The 19,718-nt window shown below is 33.2% G+C and overlaps 1 protein-coding gene across 3 annotated transcripts in view; it reads left to right on the top strand.

Annotated features, from left to right (window-relative positions):
• Skel (DM13 and DOMON_DOH domain-containing protein skeletor) overlaps nucleotides 1-19,718 on the top strand; it is a 62,665-nt gene that overhangs the window by 28,458 nt on the left and 14,489 nt on the right. For all 3 annotated transcript variants that reach the window (XR_012409008.1, XM_073960520.1, XM_073960518.1), the window contains exon 5: nucleotides 817-1,076. Coding sequence is in view for 2 of the 3 variants with exons in the window: in XM_073960520.1 (XP_073816621.1) it covers nucleotides 817-1,076 (260 nt within the window). In the remaining variant the exon portion in view is untranslated. The remainder of the gene's footprint in view (nucleotides 1-816; nucleotides 1,077-19,718) is intronic.

Below are 19,718 nucleotides of genomic sequence, written 5' to 3'. Positions count from 1 at the left end.
TTTGTTTAGTTCAAAAAATCTTTAAAAATCCACGTTTATTGTTGCCTTTGTTTAGTTCAAAAAATCTTTAAAAAATCCACGTCTATTGTTGCCTTTGTTTAGTTCAAAAAATCTTTAAAAAATCCCCGTTTATTGTTGCCTTTGTTTAGTTCAAAAAATCTTTAAAAAATCCACGTTTATTGTTGCCTTTGTTTAGTTCAAAAAATCTTTAAAAAATCCACGTTTATTGTTGCCTTTGTTTAGTTAAAAAAATCTTAAAAAAATCCACGTTTATTGTTGCCTTTGTTTAGTTCAAAAAATCTTTAAAATATCCACGTTTATTGTTGCCTTTGTTTAGTTCAAAAAATCTTAAAAAAATCCACGTTTATTGTTGCCTTTGTTTAGATCAAACCATCTTAAAAAAATCCACGTTTATTGTTGCCTTTGTTTAGTTCAAAAAATCTGTAAAAAATCCACGTTTATTGTTGCCTTTGTTTAGTTCAAAAAATCTGTAAAAAATCTTCGTTTATTGTTGCCTTTGTTTAGTTCAAAAAATCTTTAAAAAATCCACGTTTATTGCTGCCTTTGTTTAGTTCAAAAAATCTTTAAAAATTCCACGTTTATTGTTGCCTTTGTTTAGTTCAAAAAATCCACGTTTATTGTTGCCTTTGTTTAGTTCAAAAAATCGTTAAAAAAATCCACTTTTATTGTTGCCTTTGTTTAGTTCAAAAAATTGTGTAGTTCGATTTTTTTTTAAATCACGTTTATTTTTGGAAAAATTGTATAATTAATTATTTTCTCCCTCCCCTTTTTATTATTTTCTCTCCCACCATTTAGATGCCAAATTCTGGGTTGGTCAAGGCGATCGTCCCACCCCTAATGGTCTACGTATTCCCGATGAAAATGGCAAGGAGAATCCTTTGCGTCGTTATGATCACAAGACGATTGTTTTGACACTGCCCGATGATTTGACCATTTTCGATATTGGCCACTTTGGTGTATGGTGTGAAGCGTTTACCGTTGATTTTGGCCACATTGGCATACCCAAGCCATTGAATGTACCACCATCATTGAAAATGTTGGGTATTAGTCCTCAGGTAAAGAAACATGCTAACTCTATACTAAATAATTTAGATGTTTAAAATGATCAACAAAATGCTAAAAACTAACCACTTGAAAAGTGTTCATATTTTACGTATTCAACAAAACATTTAAAAGAAAGAGAATCAATCAACAAATCAAAAAATGTCTAGGATAGTTTTTGGGTTTTGTCTCCCCATGTGTTCTGTGTAGTGGTGATGATGATGTCTGATAGCAAGCATTTTTCCATTTTTTTTTTTTAAATAATAGTTTTAAGAGATTTTTTGTTCACCAAGTTTTCCTTGCATTTTCTTTATTTAAATATTTATTTTACATCTTGATTTCACTAAGAATTTTGAACAACAGCTTTTTAAAAATTTTATAAAAATTTTTTAAGAAAAATCGAAGTTTTTGTTCCCCCTAGATCTTCAACATTTGTTCAAAACAACTCCCTTTTTAAAATTTTATATTTATATACTTCAGCCAAATCATATAAAATATATATATTTTTTTAAATAATTTAAGTTTTCTTTAATTAAGTTAAGTATTTTAAAAATTTTTTTGTAATAAACAATTGTTTGTTTTTTTTATAAATAAAAGTTAACAAAAAAATAACAACAAAATGTGTTTGAATATACAAAAAGGTTTTATATATAATTTTGTGTAATTATCGGCCAACATGTGGCAAAATTTTGTTGGTGAAATTAAAAAAGAAAAATACAAAGTGAAATATATAAATGTACTCTTAAAAAATATACACTTGGAATTGGGTTTTATAGATAACTACAAATTATAAGAAATGCTATAAAAGTGTCTTGGTACTGCTTGCATTTTTGCCATTCCTTTCCTTCCTTCCTCTCAAAACCACATTCATCTGCCTGTCTGCTTAAAAAAAAAACTTCCAAACAAAAACGATTACTAACTTTATCCAGTTTTTATAATTCATAATTTGTTCGAACAAAGAAAATTCCTTTTCGACCAAAATCCTTTAAAAATTTCTTTCCTCTTTTCCAAACATTTATTTCATTTTGTATTTTTTCAAAATTAATTTCATACAACAATATCAAAATTATATATAAAACAAAATTTTGTATTATTCAAAACCGAAACTAAGGAAAACACATAAATAAGTATAAAAAAACATCATCAAACTTCAAACTCTATACACAACACCAACGATCTGCACTCACCCAGTCAAAGACATACCACAAAATTGCACACAAAACCAAGCAAAGCTAACGTAATTATCAATTAGCTTAATTATTATAGCCATCGATTGTATTGCTGTGTATCGTAAACCCTCTTAATATCGATATAAACCACCACCACAACAACAACCAACTAACTAACCATAATCGCCATAATCTCCTCCACTTAACAACCAACCAAGCCTTTTATTTTTCGTCGTCTTTTGCATCTTTTGCATGTTATTCGTTTAGTTTATTTGACTTATTTATGATCCGGCCAGCAAGGTTTGCTTAAGGTGCCATTCCTTTTGTACTGTGTGTGTGTGTTTCTATGTAGACAGCCACATGCACTGCTAATATTTGTATACAATTTTTATTGCAGTTTAATTTAATTATTTTGGCAATAAACATTGTCAAGGTGATCATCTTTGCAGAATTGCGCTTTTAATCAACCGCCTATATTCCATTGCAGTCAGTTATTTTTTTATTGTAGTTGTTAACTTACTTATGTGTTGTATTTTTATCATTGTTTTGGCGTGAACATGTTAATTTGGTTTATTTGGGGCGTTATTAGATTTATGTACATTTGCATTGATAAGACAGACCATGACCCATGTTAGTGTTCGTTCACACATAACTATTTGATTCAGAGGGGATTATATTTCGTTAATTTTTTTTTAATGTGATTTAAATGGATGTTTTTAGCTCCCACGGATATCGCGATATGAAAGCGTGGACCTGTAACGATCATTCTCTGTGGGAATGTTTTAACCCCCAAACGAATACTTAATACTATTTCGGTTGGATAATGTGCCTAAAACCTTAAAACTTCCCAAAATCGGTAGGTACAGTTCTATTGAGGCTATATAAAAAGTAGATCTGCAACGAGAAAATTCTGGGGAAAGTTTTGTAGCCCAAACGAAGTGTAAATACCAAAATTAAGCCATTTCAATGGTATAACGAGACTAAAACCTTTATAATACCGAAAATCGGGAGGTACTGATCTATGGGCAAAAGTTTTGCAGCCCCAATGAAGATCAAATACCAGATAATAATAATCAGATCAAAACCCTAAACATACCGAAAATCGGGCGATACTGTTCTATGTAAGCCATACCAAAACGTTGGCGTATATTGATAAATTTCTGGGGGAAAGTTTTGAGCCTCAAAGAAGATTAAATAAAAAATGTCAAATACCAAAAATCTGAAGGCTATATCAAAATTAAAGCTATATCAAAACGGGACCGATATAGCCCACTTTCAATACCAAACATCCTCACGGTGCTCTTGAACCAACTTCAAATGGAAGGCGCTTACACCTGCGAAGTTTTTGCGTATTCTGAAACTATAATGTTCATATATAAGAAAAATCAAAAAACAAAAAAATCGCCGGAGCGCTTTTTAAATAAATCGTGGTCAAGGTTCACATGTTTAGGGTTTTTTTAGGTTTTCACGATTTTGCTTGGAAAATGCAAGTCCTATCGAAATGGGATTAGAAAAAATATTATAGCTGTAAAAATTCTCTACAAGATTGGCATTCGTATGTTTTACCATTTTTGAGATATAGACGTTCAAATTAGTACAATGCACTGACAGTGTCAGTAGAGGGGTAATGCCGATTCCAGATCAGTAATTTGATACCTTTTTACCTCCTGTCTGTGTGTGTGTGTGTGAGAGAGAGTGTGTGTGTGTGTGTGTGAGAGAGAGAGAGAGAAGGAGAGATAAAGTGTGTGTGTGTGTGTGAGAGAGAGAGTATTTGGAGAGCGAGGGTTAAATTTAACTGCACAGTGGGTCAAAACAACAAAAAATTACAAGAAATATGATAGGCTAAGCCACCTATATGAACGGATGAGGGGGAGAGAGCCCGAGAATTTGAGAGAGACCCACATTTTTTCGATAATATAATCAAGAATACATACATACATATGTAAGCGTTTAAATATAAGCGAGGCAAAATATGAAACAATGTTGCATATTTTACCTCCTGTATGTGTGAAGCAAAATATGAAACAAAGTTGCAAATTTTACCTCTTGTATGTGTGAAGCAAAATATGAAACAAAGTTGCAAATTTTACCTCCTGTATGTGTGAAGCAAAATATGAAACAATGTTGCATATTTTACCTCTTGTATGTGTGAAGCAAAATATGAAACAATGTTGCATATTTTACCTCCTGTATATGTGCTACAGAGAGCGAGACCGAGATTTGAGGAGAGAACCACATTTACCCTGTATATGTGTGGGAGGGAGCCAGACCGAGAAGTTGAGAGAGAACCACATTTGATCGCTAATGTAAACAAAATACATTTCAATGTATGTCTGTCCGTAAGCATGCCGAAACATGATCGTAATCAAAGTGGATTTTTTCCGTCCGTCCGCCAGTCTCTCTGTGAGCATGTTCAATCATGTTCATAACTTAACATATGTATACCCAATTAATTTCACAATATTGTGAAATTCATGTTTTAGCATACTACAGTTTTCGTATAAAAAGCAAAAAATCTTAAATAAGATTCACAGTATAAAAGTTAAAGTACAAGTGAAGACATGGCGAGCGGAGATTTAATTACTTTCTTCAATTCCTTCAACATCAAATCAATAATTCCTTTGAAGGATATGGAGGACAACAAGGATTACATCATCACCGGAGCATTCAAGAGCAAAACAAAATATGGGGAGAGAATTGTATTGAGGATAAATGACTCTATTCTTTACTTGCCAACAAGATTTCTTTCACTAGGAGATGAACATGTGAAACAATTAGCTGGTGGAGGATATGCTATCACAAAATCTACCCTGAAAGATTCCAGCGGAGCAGATGTATATAAATTAGAGTTAAAACAATTGGAAATTCCTACATTTTATTATCCACCGTATTAAACAAAAATAAAGAATTTTTATAAAATTTAAAGTTTCTGTGGCTTCTTATTTAAATTTGGGGGGATAGAGGTTTCAGTATGAAAATAGTGCTTTAGTTAGAAAGATGTCTGCGCTTAATAGGGAAGACGAGCGTTTAAAAACCTTCAATGGTTGGCCATTACCGTATCCAGATACAAAGACGATGGCTGCAGTTGGATTTTATTATATTGGTATAGGAGATTTGACCAGATGTTATTTTTGTGAATTAGTTATCCATCAATGGGAAGAAGCTGACTGTCCTGTTGCAGAGCATTTACGAATGTCATACAGCTGCCCGCTAATGAGAAGACTTTATACAAACAATATTCCCATCAATCAAGATATTTTAGATGATATCCTCCCTGAAATTGGTCTAGATGTTTGCGGCACCAGAGAGTTTTAAACAATATTAGTATTATTGTTCACATTCATTGCTTGCACTTCTATGAATAAAATTTGAGAAAAATTAAAACACTCAGATCTTTGTTGTTTTATTTATAATCTTTATTTTATGTTTTGGTTTTTACAATCCATCTTGTATTATATCACGAATATAATACCATTTCTGTTCAATGAAAACAAATATCTTAAATACATTATTAACAGCACATTTATACTTAGAATCTATATGTATTGGACAGTTGGTGAAATAATCTTGACGAGTTCTAAGATTCATATTACTTTCTAAATTAACAATATTAGTTTGAAGATAGTTTTCCAAAAAGCATTTCTTTTCTTTCCCATTTACAAAAACGTATTGATAGTTGTTTAATGGTGAGAGAACATCCTCGATATCATTGTAGCAGATTTCTCCATCGGTCCAGTCTAATCCATTCACATGTGCTTTGGTGTAGTTGATTGTTCGGAGTGCTTCTCCATCAAGCTCCTTTGCACTATAAGGTGGTCGAAACAAAAAATGATTCGGAATAACAGAAGTTCCACACATAAATGATAGCTCCTTCATGAAAATGGTTTTATCATTTCCATGACAATATTGAAAGTCGGCAAATGCGACATCCGATCTTTGGATTAGGTACGACATCTTGGATAAGTTGTATTAGACTGTAGTGAGTAATTTTGTTGTTGGTGTATTTTATTTATAACATCTTGCTCATTTGCAACAAAAATTTTAAGCAAAGATGACCACAGTTGTATGTATTGAAACGTTGATCTCGTTTATAATTATATGTTGTAGCTGATCCCAAGTAACGTAAAATTTCAGCTGGAGGTTGAAGATTGCCAAAACTATCGTAATAGTCGATGATATTATTATTCTTATAATATGCCACCCAATGTGTGCCAGGCCCACTGTCAATATCCAAATTTACGACACCACATTCGATTCGATAAGGCTTTTTAGGTAGTTTATCTCGCATATAAACACCTCTAAAGTGAGGTATGTATTTCTTTCCAAAGGTATTTATATGTGTATCGGCAAGTGGACCATTGGGTAGCTGTTTTATTAGTTTTTTGGCGTTTCATTTTCATCAACATAAATTCCATAGCCTTTTTTGTATGGTTTGAGATAGAGACCTTTACCCATAGCTATAGCTTCTATGGTTTTGTTGTGTCTGGTCTGCTCTTGCAACTCTTCTTTGGCTTTTTTAGCATTCAAAACTGCATTGGTTATCGCTGAACTGCCCGAAGCTAATGCACCCAACGCTCCCAACCCAGTTAGAATAGGTATGAGAGGAAGAAATCCTCCCCTTTTGGGTACCCTTATTACTCTTGGTATAACCACCTTTGACTTTTTTCCTCGGAATGTCTTTTGTATTTCTTTCCTTGCTATTTTGATGGCAGCATTAATATCAGTTGGTTTAACGCTTTTAAGGGAATCTGTTGCATTCTTTATAGCATTTTTAAAAATTTGTTGTCCTATCAATTGTTTGGGTTTCTTATTACCCATCCCCATTCCAAGCTTTGTCTTTGCCTTCATTATATTAGTTACAAGATATGCGTTTATTTTTTCTCCAATGCTACTATCCTTTGATTTTACTCGTTCCCAAGCTCGTTCAGTTAGTTCACGATCAGCAATATGACGTTGTTCAATATCTTTATTCTGCGAATAAGCAATATCGTGTTTTCTACAAGCAGCATCCAGTGGATTAACACCTTGATCTCCTCTTTGTATACGTTTTCTTAGCTTTGTACCTGGTCCACAAAATTGATAGCCTGGTAGATGAAGTTCGACTGGAAGAGAGTTTATCAACTTATTTACAAGTCCTCCTCCTTTAACGGCTTTCTTTCTAATAAATCGATTTGCGTTGTAAACAATCATTTTATACTTTTTTTTACAGGTTCTAAACAAAATATATATGTAAATCGATTATATATATATTATAAATAGTCATGTGTTCTTATACTAGTCATTAGTTGTAAACATGAGATTAGTTGAGCAACAAGCTAAAATTACAGTACGAAATGGGGACTTTATACAAAAGAAAACCCCTCGACATAGTACTTTGTTACCCAATACTATACGAGCATTAATAGTGGGTCCATCAAACTGTGGAAAGACGAATGTTATGCTTAGTTTGATTGAAAGCCCAAATGGATTAAAATTTGAAAATGTTTACATTTATTCAAAATCGCTATATCAACCGTCATATGAGTACCTAAAGAAACTGATTTCCTCTGTAAAAGGGATGGGATTGTTTACATTCACCAACAATGATGATGTTATACAACCAGATGAAATAAAACCAAACTCAATCATGATTTTTGACGATGTAGCGTGTGATAAACAAAACAATATTAAAAACTACTTTAGTATGGGACGACATAAGAATGTTGACTCATTTTACTTATGTCAAACATACACCCGTATCCCAAAGCATTTGTTGCGTGATAATGCAAATATGATAATCATGTTTAAACAAGACGATCTGAATTTAAGACACATATACAACGATCATGTTGGATGTGACATGAGCTTTGATATCTTCAAAGACATGTCTCATGAATGCTGGAAAGAAAAATATGGATTTCTAACGATTTCTAAAGATGATGAAATTCACTCTGGGAGATATCGAAAAGGCTTTCATACATTTATTCAACCATAATATTATTTAAAAGATGTTATATAGTATATTTACATTAGTACACCTGCAACCATGGAGGAAGCAATGTTGAAACGACTTGTAAAGTCCAAAAATGTTTTGAAAAGAAAATTTCAAAGCATTAAAATGGGCGAAGATGCTAAAACTACTGAATTGACAAACACTTTTAAACCATTAACAGAACCCATAAACAAACTACTAAAGCTTTCAACTGAGAATGCAACCAAAATGATTGCACCCAAGAAGGAGAATATGGATTCATTTAGAGAAACTTTTGTAGCGAGTACACCCTTTAAAAAATATAAACCGGAGATTAAGCTTGAACCAAGTATATTGGAGGGGAAAGAGGATAAAGGAGATTATTTACAAAATGATGATACTTACAACACCTCAAAAGATGACACATTTTATTCAGAAAATGAGGCTGATGAAGACGATCCTATTAATCTAACACTCTTAAAGAAAAATAAAAAACTAGATACAGTATATGGACCGCATAAAGATGAAAATGGTGAATGGATGTTTGGAGACAAACCACTGAAAATCAGCGATGAAAAGATTACGATTGGAAATAAAAATTGGGCATTTACACCAGGACTATTTGAACTCTTATTTTATCAAAACCCCAAAAAATATGATCCTACAGAACTCGACATATATAAAACAATCTTGTTGGACTCAAATGCATTTAAAATAAACTATGACCCTAATGGTAGAATCAAGGGGAACAAAGGACAAAAATATAAGCGGATAATTAAAAAGTTAATGGGGGATACTCACAGTGGCAAAGGCTTAATGACACTAAATCCTAGTAAACCCAACTATATATACTGGGACGATCCCAACGAGTTGGTAGAACGATTAAAGCTGTTGATGGCATCACAACAAGCCGGAAACAATAATCATACTAATGAGATTGTTTCGATTATCGAAGAACTGCGAGAAGGCAACATAATCTATTAAGTAAACTTTGAAGGAAACAATCAACCTATGACTGTTGACAAGTTTGGTCATCATTATAATCCAAAAACCCACTCAATAGAAGTAAGAGAAAATGTTTCGAGAATACTGGGAATTAATATTGACGAAGATAACAGCCTTGACGTGCAAAATAAAAAAATTAGGAACGTTGCACCCCCAACAGAAGGAACGGATGCGGTCAACCAAGCATACATACATTCACAAATCAAGCACATACAAGAAGTATTAAACCAAAATATCATTCGGGAGTGTACTCAACTAAGAGAAGAAATATCCCATCTCAAACAATCACATAAGGAAATTTTTAAAGTCTTATCTCAACCCCCATTCAACTCAATTGCTCTAATATATCCCCCAAAACTTGAATAATGGAAAAGCGAGGATTGGTAAACGAACTCCACTCTCAAGCACGAAGAAATTTTAAAAGACGTAGGGTTATTACAAAGGGGATCGATGACCTTTGGCAAGCTGATTTAGTTGAAATGGGCAACTATTCCAAAACAAACAGGGGATACAGATTTATGCTTACTGTTATCGACACCTTTTCGAAATTTGCCTGGTGCGAAGCACTTAAAACAAAAACAGCAACAGAAGTATATAGAGCATTTGAAAAAATTTTAAAAGATGGAAGAATTCCAAAGAATTTGCAAACCGATGATGGAAAAGAATTTTTCAACAAGGAATTTAAAAAATTAATGCAGAAACATTCAATAAACCACTACTCTACATACAGTGTCTTGAAAGCCTCAATTGTTGAACGCTTCAATAGAACTCTAAAAGGTATGATGTGGAAGGAGTTTAGCTACAATGGAAATTATCAATGGATTGATATTTATAGAGACCTGGTTGATCAATACAACAAAACTCGTCATCGAACAATAAAAATGGCACCTATTCAAGTAAACTCATCGAATGAGCAGATGTTGTTAAAAACTGTATATAACCACATAAAAATCTTTAAGAGGCAAAATCTTCGTGCTGGTGATCATGTTCGCATCAGCAAATATAAACATCAATTTGAAAAGGGGTATACTCCAAATTGGACTACAGAAATATTCAAAATAAGAGGAATACGATTAACCAACCCTGCTACTTATTTACTAGAAGACTACGAAGGAAATCCCATACATGGTTGTTTCTATAAAGAAGAACTTTTACCCACAAAATATCCCAACACATACTTAGTAGAAAAAATATTAAAAACAAAGGGTGATAAAGTCTTTGTTAAATGGCTGGGATTTCCAAACAAGCATAATTCCTGGATAGATAAGACAAATGTATTGTAAACTTAACACATTTAAATAATTTTAATAAAATAAATAAAAACCTTATATAAACATATGTATATTTGATGTTTTACTTATTACTAGAAAGAATCTTACAATGTCAACAACGTTTACTTTGACGGGTAAATCATCAATTTTACACTCAAACTATTCACCTCCTATTGAATTGGGAGAGGGTAGTTATGAGTGTTGTTTAATAGATTTTCAATCCTACAATTCCATTCCAAATGTGGATAATGATAACAATCTCTTCCATATCGGAGACAAAATTATAAAGATACCCATAGGATCATATGAACTACAAGACATTGCTCACTACTTGGAGACACAGTATAGAGCAATCCACATTAACAGATCTATTGAGATTAAAGCCAACAATAATACGCTACAGATAGAGATCTTATCCTCTCATGATCCCATATACTTTGATAAAGAAAAATCCATTGCAAAACTCTTTGGTTTCACCGGAAAAGTTTTGGAACCTGGCAAAAAGCACATTTCAAACCTTCCAGTTAACATTTTAAAGGTCAATGCCATACAAATACATTGCAATATTGTTACCGGCTCATTCATGAATGGGTCGCCTGCTCATATTCTGCACGAATTCGCTCTTGACGTCCCTCCAGGCTATAAATTGGCAGAGAGACCGATGAATCTCATTTATTTGCCGGTGAACGTCAAAGAAATAAGTCATCTGGAGATACTCATATTAGATCAAGAAGGCCGCTTGATAAACTTTAGAGGAGAAGAAATTACGCTACGAATTCATATAAGACCCAGACAGCCATGATTATTTACAATAAATACACCCATAAACAAACACCAAAACACATTCATCATCAAGGAGCCAAACCGTCAAGACCTCCTCTCAGCAAGGAAAATAAAGAATTTTTAAAGCTTATAAAATTAAAAGTCAAACCAAATGTCTGAAATACTCGACATTAATGAGCGCCCACTCTCTGACGAGAATATTGTGAAGAGAGACTACCATAGCTATGTTCCATATATTCAATCATTTAAAAATAACGATGAAATTCGTATAAGTATACAAAATCAAGATCTTTACATACTACCATCGGAGAGCTATCTATACATTGAAGGAAATTTGAAAAACTCAAAGGGGGGTGTTTCGCAGAATGCTAAACTAAGGAATAACTGTGTGGGTTACATGTTTGATGAAATTCGCTATGAACTAAATGGAATTGAAATTGATCGTACTCGTTATCTGGGTACCACAACAAAAGTTAAAAATTGGATTTCTCTAAGTGAATCCGAAAGCAAGGTTATGAGTAATGCAGGCTGGAATCCAGATGGTGACGTAAATACAAGCTCATTCAATTTTTGTGTTCCCTTGAATCGTCTACTGGGCTTTGCAGAGGACTTTAATAAAGTAATTTGCAACAGCAAACATGACCTGATTCTCTTGAGAAGCGCCAACGATAAAAATGTATGTTATTCAACTACTGAAAACGAAGAAATTCAACTCACCATTACAAACATTGTTTGGAAAGTACAACACATTCATTTGTCAGACTATAGAAAAATCAGTTTCTTGAAAACAATCAAGGATGGAAAAACTTTACCGATAGCTTTCCGCAGCTGGGATTGCTACTTTAATCCAACTTTTGCTGGTGGAAGACAACACAGCTGGAGTGTTAAATTGTCTGCCAATCATGAAAGACCTCGATACGTTGCTTTGATATTTGAAAGAGACAACAAGCTACAACACTGTGAACTTCAAAACATTAAAGTTCACTTGAACTCTGAAACTTATCCATATGATGATTTGAATCTAAAGTTTGGAGAAAATCGTTATGCAGTACTCTATGACATGTATGCCAAGTTTCAACAATCGTATTATATGAGGGAACCACAACCACTTCTCACATATGCAAGTTTTAAAGACAACCCCATTGCCGTTATTGACATCAGCAATCAAAACGAAACTGTGAAGAATGGACCCATCGATTTAAAAATTCAATTTGAAACCAATACACCAATTCCTCAAAATACCTCAGCATATTGCTTAATTATCCATGATCGTCTGGTGGAGTATGTTCCATTGACTGGAATCGTTCGAAAAATAGTATAAGTTCTTTGCATACTTACCTTTATATCATGTAAACTCAATAATGAAATAAAACACATTGTTTTGTAATTTCAATTATAAAAAAGTATTGTTTTATTTTTTTTTTTCAAAAAACGTTATAAATGTATGTAGTTTGTAATAGTACATAGATAATTAGTAAAAATAATGGTTTTTATGTGTAAAGTTAGTATTATTAATAATATATTGTTAATTAGTAAAACATTGTTAAAAAAGATTAATACAAATACCATGTGTAATTTCTAAAAAGTAACATGAAAATAATGCTGAAATTTTAATGATAATATGTTGAAATACTAGCAGTAAGGCAATTAATAACCAATATTTATACATTAGATTTTATTCCTTAATTTATTTTATTCCTTAATTTAATATATTTACATTTTAATCAATGTCCATTGGGACAGGTGAATCTAAATTATCCGTGTTTAAATCCTCATTTATATTGTTTAGTTTATAGTGGCCCCAAGCATATGTACTTATACCATCTTCTCGAATAAATCTTTTATCGTCTTGATGGCTTAGAGATATTTTTGTAATTTTGTCTGTGGTTATAGTATGCTGTCTTGACCTAAATGTATACATTGTATCATACAAAACCTTTTTATCATATAAACATTCTCTATATGTATCTATTGTATACTTTTTTATTACGGATTTTTTAACACCCTTAGATTTCTTCACATCGTCGCTATCAACTACTTTGATAGCATAGACTTTAGGACGAAGACCTACAAACTCAATCATGGTTTTTCCGTTATTTTCATCCTTCATCATACCCAATTTCTTTTTATTAATGAGAGGAATACCATACTTATTGTTGGGTGAGAAGTCTGATGTGTCAAACCTTTCCTCTATTTCTTTCAAAGTCAATACCCTATATAGATTAAGTCCTTTAAATGTTATGATGAAAGAGTCCGTGTCCATATAATTTAAAATAAAGGCGTCGCCAAATTTTGCTTTCAGAAAGTCATAAAGGAAAGCATACATTAACAGCTTTGATATTTCTAGCACGCAAAAGCCTAAATATAATGGTTTATCATATTTTACTTTTACGTTTTGCATCTGGATAGCTACCATATTTTCAGAAAATATAGAAAGACTATGGAAATTGGGTTTAGCAATTAGCTTGCTAGCTACATTTCTTTTCTTCTTGTTATTCTTGTCCTCCCACTCTGTTACAATTTTAACAGTTTTCCTCTTGTCTATATTTTCCATAGTCTTACCGTATACCGAGTTATTCAGCAATTTGAAAAAATCTTTTTCAAATGCATTTTTAGCATTTTCTCGATGCATATTATTCTTTAATATATAGGGAGCTAACCAGGCACGTTGTGTAAATGACAAAACTCTATGTACTTTCTTAAGAATCAGTCCATGTTGCAAACATTGTTTTAAAGCAGAATAATGAATTGTGTACGATTTTTTGTCTGTCAAGTCCGCAATTAACTTTTTAGTTTTAGACCCCCCAACACATTTGTTTTCTGGACAAAAGGGTAAGTCATTATGTTTGTCATGAAGATGCTGAGGGTAATCGAGATCAACCTCTAATATGTAGCCAGTTATATTATCATCTGGAATTAATTGTATCACATTAGGATCATTAAATATTTCCAAGTCCTCTTCCCACTTGAAATTTTTTTCTGGGAGAGGTTTTGTCATTGCTGTTCCATATAAATTATTAACGTCCAAATAATATATGTTTACTTCTGGCTTGCTTTTGTCATAGTTGGGGACATCTTCATTATTGGCTACAGCATGTCTATTTGAGCACTGGGTTAGTCCACCTCTAATAGCATTTTTACAGAAATTGTACATATTTATATCTGTAAAAAGCTCAAGTTCAACCTTTGTGCATAGTAGCATTGCATCCCAAGATAGAGATGGGGCCGTAAAGTATTGACAGGGGTCTAATTTGTGAATATTCATACAGACATCTCGAAAATTTTCAAAGACGTCTGTTAGTAAGAGGACATCTGTTTTCAGGTACAACTCCATATAATCTTGCAAAGTCTGACAACGAAAATGTGACCAAACTTGTTTTGCATGGTTGTAGTCCTCTACTGAACATTCAGAATCTGTCATTTTATTGTAAAATTCTTCTATGGGTGGTAGTTGGGTATCTTTTAGTTTTTCAAATGATGAAAGATAATCATAAGGAAAAACACCTTTCCTTGTCAAGAGCGTAAAATCTTTCTCCTTAGGGAAATATGATTTCACCGCATGAAAATCGTCTTTAGGCAGATTCTTTGCCAATTTGTCTAAACTTGTAGGCATGAATCTAAAACTGTCCAGGAAACGTAGTTCAAGTCTGTTTTGTCTCTTCTTTTTCTTCTTGTCTTTTTCACATTGTCTTTCCTCCCCTACATCTTCTTCCTCTGAATCCTCTCCCTCATCACTCCATTCTTCTTCATCCTCTTCTCCTACAACAACACTACTATTGGAGCTAGTAGTGTTATTCGACTCATCATCTTTCATATTAATGAAATAAGACATGGATATATAAAGTTCCTTATTTTGAGGAATTACTTTTATATCTCCACCAAAATTAGATAATTCTTTAATAAAAAGGTGACAGTCATAAGATGAGAAGTTATGGAAAAAAATTGGGATGAATTTAGGTATTTGATACTGCAGATTACAACGATTATGTGCAGGCCCGCGATATTTACCAGTTAGGTGGCAATGATCACGAACTCTATCACCACCTAACGGTTCATCGCATATGTGGCATCTGACACTTGTTTTAAAGTGTAATTCTTCTTCGGGTGTTAATGTAATCATTGGTTTAACTTTTGACAAATAGTTATTATAAAAGAACTTGCAATCATTAATTAAATTTTCTAAGAAAACTTTAGGCGCGTCAGGGCCAGTATAAGTAAAGAACTTATCTAAACTAGAGTCAAAACTACATTTTATATTATAACTAAAAGCACATGGTACGTGCTCTTTTACTTGCTCTGTTTTTCCGCTGTTATTGGGTTCCTGCTCCTTATGTTTCAATACGCTCTCAGCATCAGCATATATACTAATACCCACCCTCAGCATCTTTTTGTAGTTTCCAAATTTGAGTATCGCGTCCTTCTTTGTCTTGGGCATGCTGCAAACTACACCTCCACATTGCTTTTTGTGAACATCGAGGTCCTTCTCCTTATGAAAATGTTGAACGCATCCGTTACAGATATATACCGCGTGTCCATGTTTTGATATTTGAGCTGATAGAAGTCTGAAATTAACGGAAATATACAATTAATAAGTTAATGATTTGAGCATTATTAAATGTTGATATATTACCGTGACATGTTCTTAATCCATATGTAATGGAATTTTTCCCCATCGTTGAGTAAAATCAGGTTAACATGATGTCTCTTTTCCTCTTTTGTAAGGTAGTATGGCCCTTCAATGGAATATCGCTCATATCCGTAAACATTTACACTGATTTCGGGGTTGGCTTTTTCAAATTGTTTTACATCCTTTAGAGCCAATGGAAAACTTAAACCCATAAAGTTTAATGTTATTCCTGAATCGAGACGGATGACATCCTGCTTGACATCGACTTTATATGTAGATGGTCTATCGACATTCATTGTTCTCGGGAAACTTAGTGCCGCTACCATACACAGCTTAAAGCAGTATTCATCATTGTTTTTTATGTTTATGCATGCGCCTTTTGTTCTCAATGATGCTGGCGTTTGGATGTATTGTGACCCACGAGTTAAATTGACTTTGTTAATATTGATGTCAATTTTTATAAGTTTTTCCAAGGCCCATCCAGAACCTCTTTCTTGAAACTCGTCTGATTTGTCGACAAGTTCATTCTCTTGGTTGGTAAAGATTTCATCTAGATCATCACCTAGGGAAAGGATTACAGTCTTTGATATGTGATTAAACACTTGTTCTGTTTCTATCGACTCTGTAGATTTTGACTGATTCTCTTTTACAGCGGTGGGCTTCACATATTGTCCCTGCAGCTCCATATTGACTTTGATACAATTTTTTTCAATCAACTCAAATTTTAAACATTTTATTATTGAGTCTTTAGCGTCTCTTAGAAAATCACGGGGTAATATTATGTCTTTAGTATTTTCCACTTCATAACATGTGATGTTTTGATTAAACGCACTTTTTATAATTTTTATATTTTTTTCCAAATTTTTTCTAACAACACCGCGATGATTCTCACTTCGAATATGAGATATCATATTCTTCACTGTAACGTTGCACTCTTCACATAGCTTATCGGCCCGATTAATTTTGTCTATTTTAGGTGCATTCATCTGCGATACAGTTGGTTGTTCTTGTTGTTTTGGTTTCTGATTAGATGTTACAGTTGGTTGTTGTTGAGAAAGAGTTAAAGCTTGTTGTTGTTGAATTTGTGAGATTTGATTAGATGCAATAGTTGGTTGTTGTTGGATACCAGTATAAACTTGTTGATGTTGTTGAAGTTCTGAGCTTTGAATAAATGATTCAGTTGGTTGTTGTTGTTGGGTAACACTTAAAACTTGATGTTGATTAATGAATTGTATATTTGTTTCACTTGATTGGGCATGTTTTGTCAGTTGGTGAAATTTTAGTTGATAACAATTACTAAACAGTTGACCACAATTTTTACAATGCATTTTTACGTGTTTTAAAAACTCGCGTTTAACATTGAAAGTAGTAGCACAATAAATGCAAGTATATTTAGCCATTTTTAAAAGCAATTAGAATTTTGGAATGCGATGTTGAATAATCCGTGACTTGTTAAGTACTGATGATGTTCTCAACAATTCCCATCAATATATAATTATTTGAATGAATCAAAGTATTGATTGTATTCCAGAATCAAAATCCGCCTTCAACCTAATCCCCACATCACACTTGACCCCCTATCCCCCTCCACATGATGGTCAACATAAACACATGCATTGCAGACTCAAACTGTGTAATACCCACAAAGGGCAAGAATTCCTACGAACAAAGAAATATTCTTGTAGCATAGAATACTGCAGATTTGTTTACATTTGTTAAATGTAAACAAATGACCTAATGCTCGTTGACAAAAATCAAATTTTTGGTCAATGTATCGATCACCAGTACGCTAACATGGAGTAAAACAATGGAAAGAATTTGTACGAATCATTTCATGGCCACTTAATGTTTACTCTTGGGTTTTTGTTGCAATATGAGAAACTCTGACATTCATCTCAACTCATAGCATTATGAAATTCAAAAGACGAACGAACCTGACCATCATCAATAATTTCACAAACTTGTGAAATTAATTGGGTATACATTGAATCTTATTTAAGATTATTTGCTTTTTATACGAAAACTGTAGTATGCTAAAACATGAATTTCACAATATTGTGAAATTAATTGGGTATACATATGTTAAGTTATGAACATGAATGAACATGCTCACAGAGAGACTGGCGGACGGACGGAAAAATCCACTTTGATTACGATCATGTTTCGGCATGCTTACGGACAGACATATATTGAAATGTATTTTGTTTACATTAGCGATCAAATGTGGTTCTCTCTCAACTTCTCGGTCTGGCTCCCTCCCACACATATACAGGGTAAATGTGGTTCTCTCCTCAAATCTCGGTCTCGCTCTCTGTAGCACATATACAGGAGGTAAAATATGCAACATTGTTTCATATTTTGCTTCACACATACAAGAGGTAAAATATGCAACATTGTTTCATATTTTGCTTCACACATACAGGAGGTAAAATATGCAACATTGTTTCATATTTTGCTTCACACATACAAGAGGTAAAATATGCAACTTTGTTTCATATTTTGGTTCACACATACAAGAGGTAAAATATGCAACTTTGTTTCATATTTTACCTCGCTTATATTTAAACGCTTACATATGTATGTATGTATTCTTGATTATATTATCGAAAAAATGTGGGTCTCTCTCAAATTCTCGGGCTCTCTCCCCCTCATCCGTTCATATAGGTGGCTTAGCCTATCATATTTCTTGTAATTTTTTGTTGTTTTGACCCACTGTGCAGTTAAATTTAACCCTCGCTCTCCAAATACTCTCTCTCTCACACACACACACACACACTTTCTCTCTCCTTCTCTCTCTCTCTCTCTCTCACACACACACACACACTCTCTCTCTCACACACACACACACAGACAGGAGGTAAAAAGGTATCAAATTACTGATCTGGAATCGGCATTACCCCTCTACTAGTGTCGCCTCCTTATAAAGTAATGTCATGTACGGTGCCCCTTAACTAACTTTAAATGAAAACCGCTTACAACTGTGATGTTTTTTACGGATTCTGAATCAGCAATGTTAATAGATGAGAAAAATATAAAAACAAGAAAAAATCGCTGGATTTTTAAATAAATCGCGGTCAAAGTTCACATTTTTAGATTTATTTTAGGTTTTCTCAACTTTGCTTGGAAATCGCAAGTCCTATCAAAATGGGGCTGAAGAAAATGTTGTAGCTGTGAAAATTCTCTAGAATGTTGATTTATGATTTGTTCCTAGGTTTCACCATTTTTGAGATATAGAGGTTCAGGTTACATTTTTAGTTTTTTGCTAGGTTTTCACGATTTTGCTTGAAAACGCAAGCAAGAAATGGGACTAGAGAAAATCTTAAAAATTCTCTGCACGATTTGCTTTTGTAATTTTTCCTAGGTTGTACCATTTTTGGGATACAAAAGTTTAAGTTGGGATTGCATTGTTTTATAAGGAGGCGATGCAGTTAGTGCATTGTCCCAATTTGAACTTCTATATCATAAAAAATGGTAAAACCTACGAAAATATTATAGGGGTCAATCTTGTAGAGAATTTTCACTGCTACAACATTTTTTTGTCGTATTTCTTTAGCACTTGCGGATTTCAAGCAAAATCATGAAACCTAAAAAACCCCTAAAAATGTGAACGTGGGCGGTGATATATTTAAAAAGCGCTCCAGCGATTTTTTTCGCTTTTTGATTTTTCTCATTTCTGAACATTGTAGTTTCAGGATTCACAAAAACTTAGGTGTAAGCAGTTTGCATTTAAAGTTGGTTCAAGAGCACCGTTTCCTAGTAGTAATATTAACTTCTGTACCAAATTAAAAAGCTCTATCTTAAATATTCACGCTGCGCCTGAACTAACTTTAAATGAGAGGAGCTTACACCTG

Source organism: Musca autumnalis, unplaced genomic scaffold (assembly GCF_047663935.1).
Source record: "Musca autumnalis isolate F117 unplaced genomic scaffold, ASM4766393v1 scaffold_1, whole genome shotgun sequence".
Taxonomy (NCBI): Eukaryota; Metazoa; Arthropoda; class Insecta; order Diptera; family Muscidae; genus Musca; species Musca autumnalis.
The sequence above is the reverse complement of the archived record's forward strand: the minus strand, read 5'-3'. Positions and strand labels throughout refer to the sequence as shown.